Raw genomic sequence first — 19406 nt, forward strand, 5'->3', positions numbered from 1 at the left:
ATATGAATAGGCTATTGGCACAGAATACTAAATAGACAGAACGCTAATAATTTTGGTTGAGTTAGTTTGACAATTATGGATCTATGGTACTATAATAAATTCACAATGTTATTTACCAAACTATTTTGTGTCCACGGTGCAGATAATCCAAAGTGACGCAATTAAGCGGATGATTCCAATATACAGCAAGTCAGCAACAAACAAAACAATACCACTGCAAAGGTCTAATACAAAGTTTTGCTGTGAAATAAAACAAATAACATACGGTAACTATATTTCAACTATTTCTTTTCTCTGCATTATGACTACTAGGCCTACCTCTAGCTCTGACATTGCAACCATACTCAACAAATCAAATACTGTACATAAACTCGGTCAGTGAAAGAATTTACATCACAGAAACGACGCTTTCGTTGGTGTTGTCCATCTGCCAATCTTCTTCGCTACACTCGACTGCCCAGAGATACCAATAAATTGATGTCATCGACTCTTCGTCGCCGAAGCGAAAACAATCCTTTAGCAATCCAATTTACGCTTCATTTAACTGACCAGCGTGCTGACGTCGCACACAACTTACGGCACAAACAAAAAGATATAAAATATTCTACAAGAACCTTTCTTAGAGCTACGCCGGGAGCCCGCCTCTGATCGATATTCAGCTAAAACTACCTCTTTACGTTGTTCAGCCCTCAACTGAGCGTCTTTGAGTGCGAACTCAGCAGCTCTCGCTTCGGCTTTCGCGGCGGCCTCAGCAGCTCTCGCGTCGGCCTCAGCTCTCATGGCAGCCTCAGCTCGTATGGCCTCAGCTCTCGCCATGGCCTCAGCAGCTCTTGCTTCGGCCTCAGCTTGGATCTGGAGCTCCTCTCGTCTTAGTTGTAGGTTAATTTGTGCAACTATCCGAGACGAACTCTTAGACATCTTAGTGCTTACATTTGAGGCGCTATCCTCAGGATGTATGTCAGCATCGAACATATCTGAGAACTCACTTACTTTTTGTTCGAAATTATTTTTTAACGAGTTAAATTCGGGATCTACCCCATCACGAAGTTCTGCCAAGATTGCAGAGTTAAAAATTCTAGTCAAAAGAGCATGGAAATGCCGTAAATCCTCTTCCACAGTAGAGAACTTAGATCTAAACATTAACAGTTCCTGCTTATCACTCAATTGAAGAACCTAGGGCCACAGAAAGTTCCCCAATTTGAGTCAAAATATCCCTTCTAAGATGCCGGACCTCTCGAACTGACTTAGCCTCATCGTTACTGGGTCCCTCTCCAGAATGGCCTGCCCGACCGCAAAGAACATCATTAGGCTTAAACTCAGTCGAGTCGACGGCGGTCGAGTCCCTATCGCCACCGAGTGTAGACATATTAAATATTGGGGCTAAATTTAACAATTAAAAAATTAAGTTACACAAACACACAAACTATTACTAGGCTACAGTAGTTATAAAAAACTTAACTGCAAAAACCGTAAAAATGCAAAAAGAATTTAAATGCACAATACCGTAGTTGTACGGATATATGAAGTCCTAAAGTTCCACAAAACTTGCTTGGATTCGTTCACTTGAATCTTCAAGCACAGATCGATTGTCTTTAATCTTTTTTCTTGCCAATTAATGTCAAAGTTGTTTTCCTTCAGAAGCAACAAAGAAATGCCTTTAATTTCAATCAATCATAAGCTACGGTTTAAGTGACGTAAAAAAGGCGAAAAGAAGATCATAGAAAGCAAATTAAGTGATGGATTTTTTGTCAGCTGGTTGGCTTAGGGGTTAGGGCTAGAAAGTAGTCATTTCATTGACGCGTGTTCGATTCTCACCACTGCTATTGCTCTTTTTCTTCTGTAATTACCAAATAAAGTTCAAAACAAGCATTAACTCTCTGGATGAGTGCTAGATGGGTCACAATTGGACGGTAGCCTCTTATAACACGTTCTGATTGGTTGGCGGTTGCATTGTAGTCAATTTCAGTGGCAGAATTTCGACTTGTTAAAGTGGCTACCATACAGGTTAGGCTATCAGTTAGAGTTGCCAGATTGGGCGCTTTAACGCCCAGTTGGGCTACTTATGATTTCTGCAGGCGCTAAAAATTCGCGTTGGGCGCTCTTTTTTGGATGGCGCCTGTAGCGCCCTGTGTTTTCACTTTAAGGCTTTTCAATCTTCCTTAACGCTTGTTACCGCCTTGATATCATCGTTCTGTTGCATATATGTAATGTTACTCTGTAAGTCAACCAATTCATGTAGTTTGGCAAGTATGCTTCGGGCTTCCTGAAGTATGATTAGGAATTTGCTTGCCTCTTAAGAAATCGTTTGCCAATCAGCTAAAAGCATTCTTACAACCTGTAGCTTCAATTACATATGCGTAGTTTTTCGTCTTTTCAACGTTATAGCTTACAGATGTTTCATTCCTCAGCGACTATGTATATCGCGTTTTGGCCGGCCATTCGACAGACCGAGAATTTTAGTTTTGGGTGTAAAGGATATGGTACTTGTAATCGAGAACTTTACTAGACCTTTACTGTAATAGATTTTACTTTACTATTTAACTATATTATTCGAGACGATTCAAGAAGGTTCGCTATTATTTTCTGGTTGCAACCAAGTTGGCTATTTGATTTCTACAAGTTGAAGTTCTATTCTTTGAAAGTTCGGTGTTCTTAGTGTTACTGCCAAATTTCTTATTTAAGCCCTCTGCATTCATTTTGTGACTCGTTTGTTAATATTTGGCTTTTGTCTCTTTTGCAAGTCTACTGTACTAAAAAAGCCACCTGTTTTTCTTTGATTGGAATTGTTTTTACCTCTGTCGCATCTGTGTTTGCACCTGTGGTTTGTTTTCGTTAAATCAATAACTTATCAGTCAACGATATAACGTCAGTTTTCATTAAATTATACAACCATTATGACCTATTCGGTTTTCAATAATTGTCAATCCTTGAGAAAAGGAATTCGTAAATTGTACTGTAAATCGATTTGTTTCATTCCAAAAATTGCTTTTCTCTAGACCAGTGGTTCCCAACCGGGGTGCCACGGCACCCTGGGGTGCCAATTGCAATGCTCAAGGGTGCCGCGAGATATTGTAACTTTAACCCGTTAAGTGTGGAATTTATTTATTTATTTTAACTCTAATCCACGGTAGGCCTTTGTTTTCTCGCCCAGGAAAAACAGCGTGAAAGAGATTTTGACTCGTTGCTGTTCTTTCCATAAAAACGCTTGAAACGCATCATTATTGCCAGGTTTCCTGATTTTATTTTGCGTTTCACGGCGCACAAAGTCAAATTGCAGTGATGGATTAATTATAGGATTGTGTGACCCAGCACGATTATAAAATTGCACGATTGTTTGCGAACCATTATAAAATAGAAACTTTTGCATGGGGAATACCATACCTGCACATACAAACACGATAGCCTACAGCCCTACATAGCTAATCGAGAAAAGGCTAAGTTATAATTAATTTGTTCTTTATAGCCTACTTATGAATGTATTTTGTGAACTGCTTTGCGATTACAATTGGGTCTCCAAATTAGTGGATTTTCCGTACAAACGAACATTAAAACTAAAAACGAGAACGACTGCTTATAGTCGAGGTAGAAATGTGGGTGGCTTTGTCGAATGTGCCTCGAGATATTAAGGGACTTTGTGCAAGAAGTCAAGCCCAAATTTCACACTAACTTTTGAATAAATACATTTATTTACGCGCGCTATACTGTACAACTCATTCTGTGTTATTTCATACAGTTATTTGAAATACTGAAATCTCATAAAATTGACCCAGTTTTGCCAGGGTGCCGCAAACTATTTATTTCTTTGATAGGGTGCCGCAAGGGCAAAAAGGTTGGGAACCACTGCTCTAGACGGTCGCAAATTATGAAATCTCAAAGTTACCTGTGTTTAAAAGATTGTCTAAAAACGCACAATAAGAACACGTGAAACCCAATTAAATCTCATGTGTCGTGTTGTTGTTAGCAATCTAGACAGTTCAAAGAGAGCAAAGGTCAACAACGATAAACAAAATACATCACTGTAACGTAGCAATCAAATAGACAAAGCGGACGTTACATTCAGTTTTTAGACAATCAAATCAAGAAAGTCGTCGTTGTTGACAGTGAGCGAAGGTGAATGTCAAGAAAATGGCAACAAATTCTGTAAAGGAGAAAGACGCGGCAGATAAATTAAATGCCGAAGAATCAACAAATCCAGAACCCCAAACATCAAAGGTGACAACAAGATCACAATCCAAAAGGCTCCAACAAGCAACAAAGGGCAGTCTGCACCCAAGCGACAGCGCCAGCAAAGATTCTAGCAAAAGCCGCTCCTCAACAATGAGCGCTAAAGTTAAGAAGGCGTAATATTAGCTCGACTGGAATCACAAAAAAACTATGCGAGTTGGAGCAAGAGCAAGCGAAAGCAAGGGCAGAATTTGAAACAATGGTCCTAAAACAAAGTCAGCTACGTGAAGAACAAGAAAGAAAATTCCTGCAACAAATCCAGGAAGCTAAACTAAAGGCAGAGTTCCAAGAGACGATTGCCCAACTTTCGAAAGAAGATGGTGGTGAGCGCAATAAAATGTTTAAAGACAATGTTGATATAAACGGACAATTTCAATCAAATTTAGCAACTAATGTAAACAATAATGCTGTGTCTCCTATGTTATCCCATTTAACGTTGAGTGACGTGACGTCTAACATCTACAAACCTATTGTTGTTTCAAACAAAATTAATTCTGCACAAGCAGTAGCAAATAAGTCGTTTGTGAGACATGAGCCGAGTACGTCGCACGCCCAGGCCCCTGTACTAAATCAAATAAACAATAATCAATTAGTAAACTCGAAACAAATTCCAAATATTACTATCAACCCGTCCCCAGTGTTGTCTGTAGAACCCCCAATCTTTGATGGAAATTCTGCTGAATACTGTGGTTTTATAGACGCATTTGATACGTTAATTGATTGTAATTTCACAGAGCCTAAACGTAAACTTTTTTATCTGTTGCAATACACCAAAGGCTCTGCGCACACTTTGGTAAAAGGGTGTCAATACATGCTTCCCCACGAAGGTAACACAAAAGCAAGAGCTTTGCTACAACAAACCTTCGGTCAAAAATTTCAAATAGCTTGCGCATGTGTTGATTCCGTCATAAACGGACCATCTCTTCAAAATTCTAACAAGGATTCTCTAATCAAGTTCTCTTCGGAACTTACTTCCTGCATATGTACTTTGTCTGGCATGAATTACTTGCAGAAAATGGACAACATGGACACCATAACAAAAATAATAAGACGCTTGCCAAGTGGCTGGTATTCTGGCTGGTTACGCGAAGTTGACGTAATTTTGCATGAAAAAAATCAAGAAATAAGCCTTTCAGATCTCTCACGATACGTCTCGCGCAAAACGAGAGAAACGACCAACTTGGCATGCGATATTCTAAAATCTACTAAAAAACAGTTCGATGATTCCAACTCCAAACGTAGGAGCAGCGTAACCTTTGCAACGCAAATAAAATCGTCGAACCAAGAAAAGACATGCCATCTGTGCAGAGATAAACATTTTCTCAATCAATGCAAACAATTTCGAATGATGAATATTGACCAAAGGCTTAAATTTGTAATCGACAACAAACTCTGCAAGTGCTGTTTAAATGCTGGTCACTGGGCATATCAATGTAAAAGGAAGGACCCTTGCATAAAACCAGGATGCATTGAACGTCACACTACTCTCTTGCATCCCTCAGATGCAACACAAATCACCACAAATATCACACCCAAAGACACAACAACTCAAAAAATTAATCAACCTACACAAGCAATACGCAATGGGCTTGTCAACACACGAACAAATTCTTGCAGTCTGCTTCCCATAATCCCAGTAAAGGTTCGCCTGCAAGGAAGCAATCAAACTATCACTACACAAGCGTTTTTGGACAGTGGAAGTACAACATCTTTCGTAACAAATGATTTGATAGAAAAGTTACAATTTGCCAACTGTCAAGAAACTAATATTTGTACCATCACGCTAAACAACACTGGCAAACGTAACAAGGTAAAAGTGGTCACAAATGTCGAAATGTCAGATTTTGACGAAAACAAATACATTTCTCTAAGCTCTCTTTACCCCACCTTTCAAATTCCTGTTTCAAATGCAGATATTCCTACGCTAGAAGACACTAAACACTTTCCAGAATTTGCAAACATCTCGATTCCCAATGTTGACGCAGAGGTAGGACTCCTTATCGGCAATGACAATCCGTACGTTCTCCAACCACAAGAAGTAATACAAGCAAAAGGTGGCTATTATGCCATCAAAACGGCCGTTGGTTGGCTAGTGAATTGTCCTAACAGCAAACAGGATCAAAGTAGAACTAAAAATTTCTTTACCAAAACTTTTACCCATCGAATGTGCGACATGTGCTTTGTCGTTGTTGACTCAATTGTTAACTGTAGGCTAAACCCGAATTATCTGTTCAACAAGCTCAATTCATGAAATCTGTTAACTCTAGTATCAAACTTTTGGAAGACTCGCACTCAGTGGCGCGGGAACTATTCTTCTCTAGGGGGGGCTGAAGCTGCCGTAGTGTTGTGAGCTTCTGGGGGGCTTCGCCCCCCAGACCCCCCTTATGTCGGGGAACATTAAAAACTGGTAGAAGGTATTATCGGTCCCCTACTGGGTGTAATAAGACGCCAAAAGCACACACTTTGTAAATTGTAAGAAACGAAGAACGGCAACAACAAAACACTATTGAGGAAATTAAAATGAAAACGAACAAATAAGAAAGTGATATGAAAACGACAGTTTGTGGAAATGAGTTCTCACACGCTTCCGAAGAGCTCAGGTGTTTTCTTTATGAGCTGTGTCATGAGTTTTTTGACATCGACAGTGTTCAAAATGTTTTAGTGGACACGTATCAACGCAAGACGAGTAGCCTAAGTCTTTTTTGTGTCATTGAGCTTCTCAACCACGTTTTCAGGCGCCATAGAGCAGAAAAAGAACGTTTTGATGATGCAGCTGAAACCGGGAGGCAAAGGCAGAGCTCCACAACTTTTCACGTTTCTTTGAAAAGATCTAATCTTTGAGGGTTTAGTTGCGATAGTATCTCAGCAACCCTTTTAACGGAGTTTGCGGTTTTTCCACTTACAACATCGCTGAGCAAGGTAAGTTCCGTTCTTAGGCGATCTTTTCTGATGGCATCAGGTAAGCTGATCTCAGTATCAGATCCTTCCTCACCGTTTGCACAGCTCAGAAGGGCCTTCTCTCTGTTGGCTGCTGTAAGCAGATCCACTTGGTCGAATCTTCGATCAAGCTTAGCTTGAACCAAATCAAGGGCTTCGGTGTACGTATTGCCGTTTCCACGCTCCTTCTCCCGCAGACGACAAACCATCCGATTCCCCTGTGTTTCGAAATGTTGCTAGAGTTTTGCTCACTTGGTGATTCTTTGGCGTCTTTAGGTTATAGGCAGACGCAAAGACGTTTGCTGCTTCCACAAGCATGGAATGGAAACGGATTAATCTTTTCTGAGATTTTTGATCCGTTTGCGGAAAATGGTGATGATCCAAAGATGAAGAAGCAGAGATCTTTTTGTTTTGGAGCAGTCTTGCGACGGCTTCTGCAAACTGAAAAACTTCACCGCTGCAGGTAATCGCAAAATAAAGCTACATCATGTGTCATGAAACTAAAGATGACTTTATTGATAAAGCTTTAACCAACTTAAAATGCGGCCACCCCAACTTAAAACATACTAAAAATGAAGGCAGGTAGCTCACAACAACAAGCAACACAAAATAGAGAACCGCCAGAAGGACAAAACACGCCAACAAAGTAATCAGTAGAACAAGGACCAGTACAGAAACAAAGTACGTAGAAATAACGTAAAACAATATATTATAACATTTACCCACTCTAAAAGGTAATGGGATTCCCATATCTAACGGGAGGAACCCCTTTGGTGGACCTAGACGATCTTCTTGGATTTTCATTGGAAAGGCTTGATCGGGTTAGGTCACCAGTCGTTGTTGATTGCGGATTGATTGCTGGATCGCAGTCGATCGCTTGATCGCGAACAACTTCTTCAACTTGATCGAAATTATTTCCCGGTGAAGCGCCACTGCAAGGCAACCTATCACTCGGTGTGAATGACTTTTCCTCTGTGTCCGATGATTGAGGAGAATCCACAATATATTCCGATGATTGAGGAGAATCCACAATATCCCCGTAAGAGGTATTATTAGCAGGATGTGGGGCTAAGTCTCTTAGAGACACGTTAGACTCTCGGCCGTCGCTGTATTTGATCCGAGCGTATAATGGGTTGGCTTCGGTTAAGAACACTTTCGTGACTTGATCGTCGTGTTTGCTAGACCTGTTAAACTTTCTCAGTAAGATTGGGCCAGGAGTGCTTAACCAATCAGGAAGGGACTTCCCGTGTGACGACCGTCTAGAGAAGTTGAAGAATCGCTCATGCGGGGTAGAGTTTGTTGATGTACACAGTAGCGATCTCAATGCGTGTAAGGCGTTCGGAAGGACATTTTCCCATTTGCTTACAGGCAGGCCGAATGACTTGAGGTTACATTGTATCGCCTTCCATATTACTCCGTTGTAACGTTCAACTTGCGAATTGCCTTGCGGGTGATAGGGTGTTGAGTGGCTCACAGCTACACCCCTTTCCAACAAGAATTGTTTAACATCCCTAGACATGAAACTTTGGGCTCGATCAGTATGAATAAAACTACAGGTACCGAACATTGCAAACAGTTGAGAAAGGCACTTGATTACTGTGCCAGACGACGTATCAACACAGGGAAAACAAAACGGAAATCGTGAATACTCATCAATGACACACAATATATATATATTACGAGAACATGATGGTAAGGGGCCCTTAAAATCTAAGTTTAGCCTCTCCATGGGCTGAGTCGCTTTGATTAAATTACTCTGGACGGGTTTAAAGAAACGTGGCTTAACTTCAGCGCATACATTGCATGATTCACATATTCTTTTAACATCAGTTGTCGAGTAAGGCAAATTTTTCGAACGCACATAATGCAACAAACGAGTTAAACCCGGGCAACACAATTCTTTATGAATATCCATCAAACTTTTAATGTTTCGAGCAGGTACCGTTGCGCAAAATGCTCTCGATAAAGCGTCGGGTGCTGTATTGTCTTTGCCGGGACGGTAACGAATAGTATAAGAAAAGGATGCCAGTTCGAGGCGCCAACATAGCACTTTATTGTTTTTGACTTTGGTCCGCTTCTTGCTGTCAAACATGAAAGCTACTGATTTTTGGTCTGTAATTAATGTAAAATGCCTTCGAATCAGAAAATGGGACCATTTTCTTACGGCTTCAATAATACTCGTAGCCTCCTTTTCCATGGCAGGGTAGTGTAGCTCGCTCCCTTGTAATGACCGAGACATAAATGCTACCGGTCGCCCACTTTGATTTAGAGTAGCCGATATTGCTACATCTGATGCGTCACATTCTACGGTAAACGGTGAGTTCTCATCAATTGCTTGAAGGGATGCATTAGCAATAGCTTCTTTGAGGAATTGAAAGTCGCTTATTTGTAACCTGCTTAAAGAAAAGGCATCAACTCCCTTTAGCCTTTGTATTTTGTCAGAGAAGCCCGGAACCCACTTAGCGTAATAGGCGAACAACCCAATTGTTCTCTGTAGCGATTTTTTAGAAGTGGGTGGTGGTAAATCCCAAAGAGCTTTTAAACGCTCAGGATCGGGCTTAATTTGTCTATTTCCTACGCAGTAACCCAGGATGTTAATGTTCCCCACACCATAGACGGTTTTGTTATTATTGAGCGTCATATTACGTCGTTTCATGGATTGTAGAAATTTTGCAGCGGTCTTCTCTAGTTCTTCAGAATTACGACCGCCAATGATGACGTTGTCAAAGTACACGTACGTGTTTTCAAGTTTGTCCGAAGCAACAACATTGTCCATTATGCGTTGGAATACTGGGCCACCATTTTTAACACCAAATGGCATGCGATTAAATTCAAATAATCTTCCACCAGCTTGAAAGGCAGTAGGCTATAAGGTTTATCTTGGTCAAGCAAAGGAATCTGGTGGTAGGCTGATTTAAGATCATAAGTCGCAAAACTATTGTACTGTGCAAGACTGTTCACGATGTCCTCGATGCGGGGGATGGGGTAAGCATCGAGTTCAGTAAATAGATTAATTGTTTGCGAGTAATCGACGCAAAGTCTTTTACGTCCAGACTCAGGATTTGTTACTACGACTACTTGAGCACGCCATGGCGAATTACTCGGCTGAACGATTCCTTCAGCAAGCCAATTGTTAACTTCTGAATCGATAAATTTTAAGTCATTGTGACTGTACCTCCGAGATTTAGTCGCTACGGGTTTGCAATTATCTTTCACACTTGAAAATAATGATGGACACTCTACTTGGGCGGCGGCTACGGCACATGTCCCAGACATATTATTTGAAATGATGAGGTCATTTTCAGGACCAACCAATTCGAAAACTAAACGTTTATGCTTGCTTTGAAAATCTAAACCAAGAATTATATCAGAGCATAAGTTCTTTAGAATATAAAGTTCGACGTTGTTATACGTGCGATCAAGAATGTTTAGGTTTACTACACATTTACCGAGAACTCGACTTTTGGCTGACATTTGAGCCATCGTCACTTCGAGCCTTGCCGGAAAAACTTTGAGGTTTAAGTCTTTAACTGATCGTTCGTTGATAAAACTCTTAGAACTTCCGGTGTCAATTAGAGCGGACAGTTCATGACCAGCAATGTTTATAAAAATTGTTGACTGTTTCAAGTCATTGTTCACAGTTTTTGCTGAACAGACATTACCTTGAGAGGGCGTACCGGTACTGGTCGCTGGACATTGAATATCAATCGATGCTGCCGCCGTGTTATTTGCTTGATGGCCAGAGCTGTTCCCGTTCTTTCGACAGACTATTGCCCAATGTCCTTTCTTGTTGCACTTAAAACAAACTGATGAACGCGCTACACAGTTCTTGCGGTTATGAGAACGCTTACTCCCACAGAAGTAACATTGATGTTGAGTATAAGTGGCTGATAGATTGTCTAATTTTTCGTTGTTGTCACTAACGTTTATGTCACTCTTAGAGGCTGACGCTAACACGTCCTTTTCAGAGAATTCAGCTTTGTGGCTGTTGTAAACTTCAAAATCTTTGGCTTCTTTTTCTGCTTCAGTTAACGATAACGCTTGGTTGAAAGCCGACTCAAAATCCAAAGTTTTATTCTCCAAAAGACGCTGCCTGATATTCCGCGAAAATATTCCATTGATAAATGCGTCTCTCAGCATAATATTCTTATGTTCTGCTGCAGACACAGCTTTAAAATTGCAGTTCTTTGCTAAATTTTCTAAATGGTGCCGAAACTTATGTAAGGTTTGATCTGAGTTCTGCTTTGCAGATGCCAGCACATGTCGCGCATATATTTCGTTTGGTTTCTTGATATAAATTTGTTCCAAAAGCTGCATGGCTCCTTCATAAGTCTCGCACTCATCAATGTATTCAAAAACTTGGGGCGAAATCATGCTGATCAATGCTTTTAATTTAAGTCTTAAACGGTTGGCTTCGTTTTCGGCAGGTCCCTGTTGTAAGTGCTCCTGAATATAGTTCTCAAAGACTTGTCGCCAGTGTCTAAATTCTCTGGCCGCTTGTACATTGCCAGGCTCAATGTCTAATCGCTGAGGTTTTAACAACCTCTCCATCCTTTGCGATTTTTAGTTGAAAATTTTTAAGTTGGTTAAATTGTCATGAAACTAAAGATGACTTTATTGATAAAGTTTTAACCAACTTAAAATGCGGCCACCCCAACTTAAAACATACTAAAAATGAAGGCAGGTAGCTCACAACAACAAGCAACACAAAATAGAGAACCGCCAGAAGGACAAAACACGCCAACAAAGTAATCAGTAGAACAAGGACCAGTACAGAAACAAAGTACGTAGAAATAACGTAAAACAATATATTATAACATGTGTGCTTATTTTACCAAGCTGAATATCTTTGCACGTGCGTCTCCTTTCATTGCACTATCTTCTGTCATGTGGGTCAGACATTGCAACAGCCAAACAGGGTAGGGTAGCACTTAACAACATGAGCGAGGGCAAAAGCACGAACGCACCAACGAGTAGGAAACAAACCCAGCAAATTGCAGGCAACTTCATCGGAACCAAAAAACGACATGAATAAAGATTTACGTTTAGACGATTCACGAATTACAACTGCAAAACTTTGAACGAAGTTTAAGGCATCTGCAATAAGCCTCAACTCCTTTACAACGTCTTGCAAAATCAAATCGAGAGCATGATTACTGCGACCCAGGGCATAATGCTTTAAGTTTGGCCCGCACTACGTTATAACAACCAGATCTCTTGCTGTTTTATGCTGCAAAGTGGATATTGCAGAATGACGTCCAATAAACGATGGACCGCCGTGTTAGTAAGGAGGGTGGCTGGTACCGCTACTGCGAGGTATTATAGCTCACTGTGATTGACGACTCTTATTGTGAATGATGAGCGCGACCACACGTAAACAGGAACTCAATTCATCGTAGCAATTATTGCTCGAATAATTTTCTGAAAATATGTTATGTACCTTAAATTTTCAGAATTATCTAGGGGGGGCTGAAGCAATTTTAGAAAATTCCAGGGAGGGCTGAATTAGCTCTAGGGGGGGCTGAAGCCCCTTAAGCACCCCTACTTCCCGCGCCCTTGTCGCACTACCAAATCGACTTGCCCGTTCGAAATCCGGACCTAAAATTACCCTTTAACAAATCTCAAGCTCTCCAAAGAATTAATTGCTTGAAACGAAAGTTTGAAAGGGAAGCTAATTTCTTCATGGACTATAAAAGGTCTGTTGATGACATGATCATGAATCAATACGCCGAAAACGTTACCGATGTCTGTCACAATCAGGTGCAATGCCTCACGATGGCTTGCTTTGTATCTTCAACGAGCGTGTTGATTTGGTTGTGGAATTCTGGTGCGATGTGTTATTATCAGTTATGACCTGAAGTAACCTCTGATTGAGAAATCTGTATTATGTAACATATTTCTAGAATCATCTGTAAGCATGCAAATCTAGAAGGTTCTGTTGTTTTCCATGATTTCTGAGCGTCGTTTGTCATGACGTCATAAGGTTGTTTATCAGTAAATGTCCGATTGCGAAATCGTTATTATGTAAGAATCTTCTTGCGAACGTGACATTCTTTAGACTTCTATAAGCTTCTGCTTGTTGACATTTATTGCAACTTGACAGAACAATGTGACATTACGTAACCTTCTCGATGTTACCAGACCGAAGCCACCTACTATAAATAGTGGTGTAGTTTGTGTAATGTTTATTATTATGGGAGTTGTATTATGATGAGTTGGTGATGAGAGATCATTGTTGTAGTAGTAGCAGTTGTCAATAGACGCAAAGATTATTGTTGATCGAGAGTGGAAGTATTGAATACGAGTACTGTAAAGCAAAGTTGATGCTAATATAATTTCTGATTGAAATTAGAATCGTATGAGAAGCTGTGAGTGGATCATGTTAAACTCGATCAATAGTCGCAAGCATTGGAATCTATTGCTGTTTACTATTACTTTGATTAATTGTTGGAAGTGGTGAACCATTCGTTGGAGTCCTTCAAGCGTTTTTATATATCATTTCACTAGTAGAACTATCCGTGAATTTAATTGACTGCTTTTCGGTTATAACCCATTAAACTACGTCATCGAACCTTTCCAAGTCTTTTTCCTGGTAAGAGATAGAAAGAAATCGTGACAATGTCCCTGGAATACATGGAAAAACTTGGTATATTCCACATCATGGTGTATATCATCCAGAAAAACCTGAGAAACTCAGAGTAGTATTTGATTGCTCTGCCAAATACAAAGGTATCTGTCTCAATGATACTCTATTACAAGGCCAAGACATCACAAATAACCTGGTCGGCGTTCTTCTTCGTTTCCGCCGTGAAACAATTGCTATTCAAGGAGACATACAGTCTATGTTTCACCAAGTAAAGGTTCTTCAACAAGACCGTGATCAATTCCGATTCTTATGGTGGAAAGATGGGAATCTAGAAGCACCCCTACAAGAATACCGAATGAACGTGTATATATTTGGCACTGTCTGCTCCCCAAGTTGTGCAAACTTTGCTTTAAAACGCACAGCTGAGGACAACTCATCTCTTTTCAGTGCAACTACTGTAGATACAGTAAAAGAGTCTTTCTACGTAGACGATTGCTTGGCTTCAACAGCAAATGTTTCAGAAGCAGTTAAATTGGTAAGGGAACTTCGTGAGCTACTGGCCAAGGGTGGCTTTTGCATTTTAAAATGGATAAGCAATGACCGAGAAGTGATCCAATCAATTCCAAAGTCAGAGCGCTGCAAGTCAATTATGGATATGGATCTCTCGAGATGACCTACCTGCTGAAAGAGCTCTTGGACTTTATTGGAACGTGGAAAACGATACCATAGCCTACGCTTCAAAATAAAGAAAAGGTTAAACCAGCTTCACGTCGAGGCATTCTCTCAGTAATCAATTCTATATACGACCCCCTTGGTCTTGGTGCTGCTGTTGTACAACCACTAAAGGTGCTTTCTCAAAAGCTCTGTAAGCTGAAATTAGATTGGGATGAGCCTATTCCACAACCAGAGTTAAACACATGGACAAAATGGCTAGAACTTCAGCCAATGCTCGAATCCTTTAACGTTCCAAGGTGTTACAAGCCTTTAAAGTTTGGTGCTGTCAAAAACGCCCAAATTCACCATTTCTCAGATGCATCGGAAGAAGCCTATGGTGCTGCTTCTTACCTTAGGATAGTCGACACAACAAACAGTATTCACTGTTGCCTATTATTGGGAAAAACTCGACTTGCACCAATGAAGGCAATGACGATTCCTCGATTGGAGTTATCAGCTGCTACAATCTCAATTAGCTCTGAAAAAGTACTACAAAAAGAGTTAAAGGCATCTTATCTTAATAAAGAGTCAATTTTTTGGACCGACAGCACAACTGTCTTGCGCTATCTCAACAACTCAAACAAAGCGTTTCATAACTTCGTCTCAAATCGAGTTCAACAGATTAAAGATGCTTCAACAATTTCCCAATGGAGATACGTTCCCACTAAATGTAATCCTGCTGATCATGCTTCAAGGGGTCTCTCAATTCCAAACTTTCTTCAATGTAATCAATGGAAAAACGGCCCTGAATTTCTATGGAAACCACAATCTCAATGGCCTAAGCAACCAGAATTTCTCGAAGTCGTGGACAATGACCCAGAAATTAAACAACCAAAACAAACGTGTTTTGCAATCCAAAGCGAATCCCACTTTCTGGAAGATCTTTTGGGTAAGTATTCTTCTTGGTAGGCTACAAGCTGAAAAGAATCGTTGCTTGGCTTTTCCGCTGTAAGCATAAATTTTTGACTTTAAGACTCACTAACCTTGCAAATAGACAAAATGCTCCAGCACATAATCTTTGCTTGTCTCTAGATGAGCTCACAAAGGCGCAAAACTTTATTTTTACCTTTGTTCAGTCAAAACACTTTGCCAACGAAATCAGCCAACTGAAAGCACAAAAGCCATTAAACAACTGCAGTAGCTTAATAAAATTCGACCCTTTCTTAAAAAACAATTTACTAAGAATTGGTGGCCGCATCAAAGCTGCATCTCTCAAACACGATGCAAAACATCAAATTATCCTTCCAAACCGCTCCCAAATAGTTCCTCTCATCATTCAAGAAATGCACGACACATTGGGTCACAGTGGCAGGGAACACGTCCTGTCTGCCGTGCGCGAAAATCTATGGATTATAAAAGCCAATTCAGCAGTCCGCAAGGTTTTATCCAAACGTGTTGATTGCCGCAAAAGAAGCGGAAAACTCAGCACACAAAAAATGACTGATCTTCCTAAAAACAGATTGACACCAGACAAACCTCCATTCACCTACGTTGGTGTAGACTATTTTGGTCCATTTATTATTAAAAAGGGTAGAACAGAACATAAAAGATACGGTGTCATTTTTACTTGCCTTGTAATAAGAGCCGTACACATTGAAATCGCAAACTCTCTTGACACTTCATCTTTTATACTCGCTCTACGACGATTCATCGCAAGAAGAGGGCAAGTAGAAGAAATTAGATCTGACAATGGTTCAAACTTTGTTGGCGGTGAACGAGAAATGAGAGAAGCCATCAAATCATGGAACAACAGTTAAATTGAAGATGCTTTAACACAGAAAAGCATCAAGTGGATCTTTAACTCTCCAAGTGCATCCCATCATGGAGGTGTGTGGGAAAGACAAATCAGATCCATTAGGAAAATCTTATCAGCTATCTGTAGGCTAAAGGCCAAAATTTAACAGATGAAACGCTGACTACCTTCATGTGTGAAGTAGAAAACATTATTAACAGTCATCCACTTACAAAATCGTCAGACGATCTTAATGACATGGAGGCTCTCACACCGAACCATTTGCTTCTTCTAAAACAGCAAATAAACCTTCCTCCAGGCTCATTCACAAACAAAAAAGAGCTTTACTCTCGAAAACGCTGGAGACAAGTCCAATACATGGCCGACGTCTTTTGGACACGGTGAGTAAAAGAGTACTTACCTTTGCTACAGCAAAAACAAAGGTGGACCAAAAAATCTCCTAATCTGACTGTGGGGGACATAGTTTTAATCGCAGAAAACACACCCCGAAACAATTGTCTCATGAGTCGCGTAATTCAAACGTTTCCCGACAAAAATGGCATTGTCCGTAGCGTTAGCGTTCAAACTAAACAGTCCTTGATTGTCAGACCAATTCAAAAGTTATGCTTGATCGTTCCTGCAAAACCAATGTAAATTTGTGCTGATTTTGTTTTCTCATGTTGTTTATACCTGTGTATTTGAACAAATGTACGAGGCCTTAAAGGGGAGGGAATGTTACTGCCAAATTTCTTATTTAAGCCCTCTGCATTCATTTTGTGGCTCGTTTGTTAATATTTGGCTTTTGTCTCTTTTGCAAGTCTATTGTACTAAAAAAGCCACCTGTTTTCAGGCCCGGAGTTAGGGGGGGCAGAGGGGGCAGGTGCCCTGGGCCCCCCGACTTTTGAAGGCCCCCCCTACGTGGAAAAATGTGATTTTGTGCTGTTTTTTCTTCCTTTCAGCTTTTGAAGTTTCTACAAAATGCTGTGCAGTGCTGGATTGATGCTACTGTAGACACAGAGGTGGTTTTTCGAGCCGTAGGTGCGAAAAATTTTTTTGCAGGGGCCCCCGATCTAAAAGTGCCCCGGCCCCCCATCAGCTAAATCCGGCCCTGCCTGTTTTTCTTTGATTGGAATTGTTTTTGCCTCTGTCGCATCTGTGTTTGCACCTGTGGTTTGTTTTGTTAAATCAATAACTTATCAGTCAACGATATAACGTCAGTTTTCATTGAATTATACAACCATTATGACCTATTCGTTTTTCAATAATTGTCAATCCTTGAGAAAGGGAATTCGTAAATTGTACTGTAGCCTAAATCGATTTGTTTCATTCCAAAAATTGCTTTTCTCTAGAGTCTAGACGGTCGCAAATTAAGAAATCTCAAAGTTACCTGTGTTTAAAAGATTGTCCAAAAACGCACAATAAGAACACGTGAAACCCAATTAAATCTCATGTGTCGTGTTGTTAGCAATCTAGACAGTTCAAAGAGAGCAAAGGTCAACAACGATAAACAAAATACGTCACTGTAACGTAGCAATCAAATAGACAAAGCCGACGTTACACTTAGTTCGCTATGTTTAAATCGGCAGCCATGGCAGCGATGGCCGAGTGGTTAGCGCTTTGGGCTCGCAGTCGAGAGCCTGCATGTTCGACTCCAGCCACTCGCACTTGCTGTTGTTTCTCTGGGCAAGAAACTTTACGATAATTGCCTCTACCTAGTGATCGATTTCGAGTAATGGGTAGTACCAAATTTAAGTCATAAGTAAAGTAGACAACCGGAAACAGACATTGCTGTCGGCTGCAGCGTGGGTCAGGTGTATATCGGAAGGCGTACACCGATGCATAGCGCTAAAGTCCGCTTTCCCGCAATGCAGGATAAAGATAAACAAACAAACAAACAATCTCTGTTCTGAAAATAGTGGATCGATTAATAAACGACGGAGCCTTGGAGAATTCAATCTTGTAGTCAAGCATTAGCTGTCAAGCCAGTTAGTAAAATAACGCCCCCCTGCCCCCCCGCTTCCGGCGCCCCTGGGCCGAGTGTCTATCCTTTTACCACCCCAGATTCACGATGTTTCCGGACTACACTGGAAGGCTAGAGAGCAGCCAGTCTTTGGTTTCGTCATCCATGACACACAGATCTTCCACTCCGTTAAGTGGCTTGAAGATGGAACAGTCATTGATGATGTGGTCTGCGGTCTGTTCCTCGGCACCACATTCACAGAAGGAGGAAGAGGCCATTCCCCATTGGGCATGGTTGAGCGGAAAAGCCCGACGTCTTGTCTTAGTAGTGTTAGGCCGATTGGGCGTGTGTCGGCGTCGGGGATGAACGAATAGAGTTTGGTGGCGCTTGACTTCCATTCAGAACTCTATTTATGGTCCGCCCAAGCAGCCGCAGAGACGTCTTGTTCTCAAACCTTTAGTTAGGCTAAGTTACGATTCAATCGTTAGGCTACGCATTTTTGTGGCCGTTCAGTATTTAGTTTGTTTTTAGTTCTGACCATCACAACGTAAAATCAGTTTAAAATATGGCACGGTCGAACACCTTAATAATTTTTTTTTATAAATTTAGAAAGAAAAAAAAGGCTAGTGAGTTTTTTTTCTTTAAAATTCTATAACTTATTCATAAAATTTATAGATGTTTATGACCGTGCCATATTTTAAACTGATTTTTCGTTGTGATGGTCAGAACTAAAAACAAACTAAACTGAACGGCCATAGCCTAAAAATGCGTAGCCTAACGATTGAATCGTAACGTAGCCTAACTAAAGGTTTGAGAACAAGACGTCTCTGCGGCTGCTTGGGCGGACCATAAATGGAGTTCTGAATAAAAGTCAAGCGCCACCAAACTCTATTCGTTCATCCCCGACGCCGACACACGCCCAATCCGCCTAACACTACCAGGACAGGACGTCGGGCTTTTCCGCTCAACCATGCACTAATGGGAAATGGCCTCTTCCTCCTTCTGTGAATGTGGTGCCGAGGAACAGACCGCAGACCACATCATCAATGACTGTTCCATCTTCAAGCCACCTAACGGAGAGTGGAAGGTCTGCGTGTCATGGATGACGAAACCAAAGACTTTATAATAATAATCGTGTTTTCATTTGCGCCCATTGCGATAACATAGCCTACAGTAGCCTACGCTGCGATCACAGATGCGATACAACAGACAACAGGAAGCAGCGAAGTGACATTTAGTCTTCGAGTCAGCTG

At 40.8% G+C, this 19406-nt stretch overlaps 2 protein-coding genes across 2 annotated transcripts; one reads left to right on the top strand and one right to left on the bottom strand.

Annotated features, from left to right (window-relative positions):
- Positions 1-9936: 9936 nt before the first annotated feature.
- LOC145773782 (uncharacterized) lies at positions 9937-11712 on the bottom strand. Its single transcript, XM_082584911.1, has one exon. The coding sequence runs from the start codon at positions 11710-11712 to the stop codon at positions 9937-9939; it is 1776 nt and encodes a 591-aa protein (XP_082441037.1).
- Positions 11713-14890: 3178 nt separating this feature from the next.
- Positions 14891-16218, top strand: LOC145773783 (uncharacterized). The gene is made up of 2 exons (XM_082584912.1): positions 14891-15350; positions 15494-16218. The coding sequence occupies exons 1-2, from the start codon at positions 14891-14893 to the stop codon at positions 16216-16218; spliced, it is 1185 nt and encodes a 394-aa protein (XP_082441038.1).
- Positions 16219-19406: the final 3188 nt, after the last annotated feature.

The sequence above is a fragment of the Aplidium turbinatum genome, chromosome 7, assembly GCF_918807975.1.
Source record: "Aplidium turbinatum chromosome 7, kaAplTurb1.1, whole genome shotgun sequence".
Lineage (NCBI taxonomy): Eukaryota > Metazoa > Chordata > Ascidiacea > Aplousobranchia > Polyclinidae > Aplidium > Aplidium turbinatum.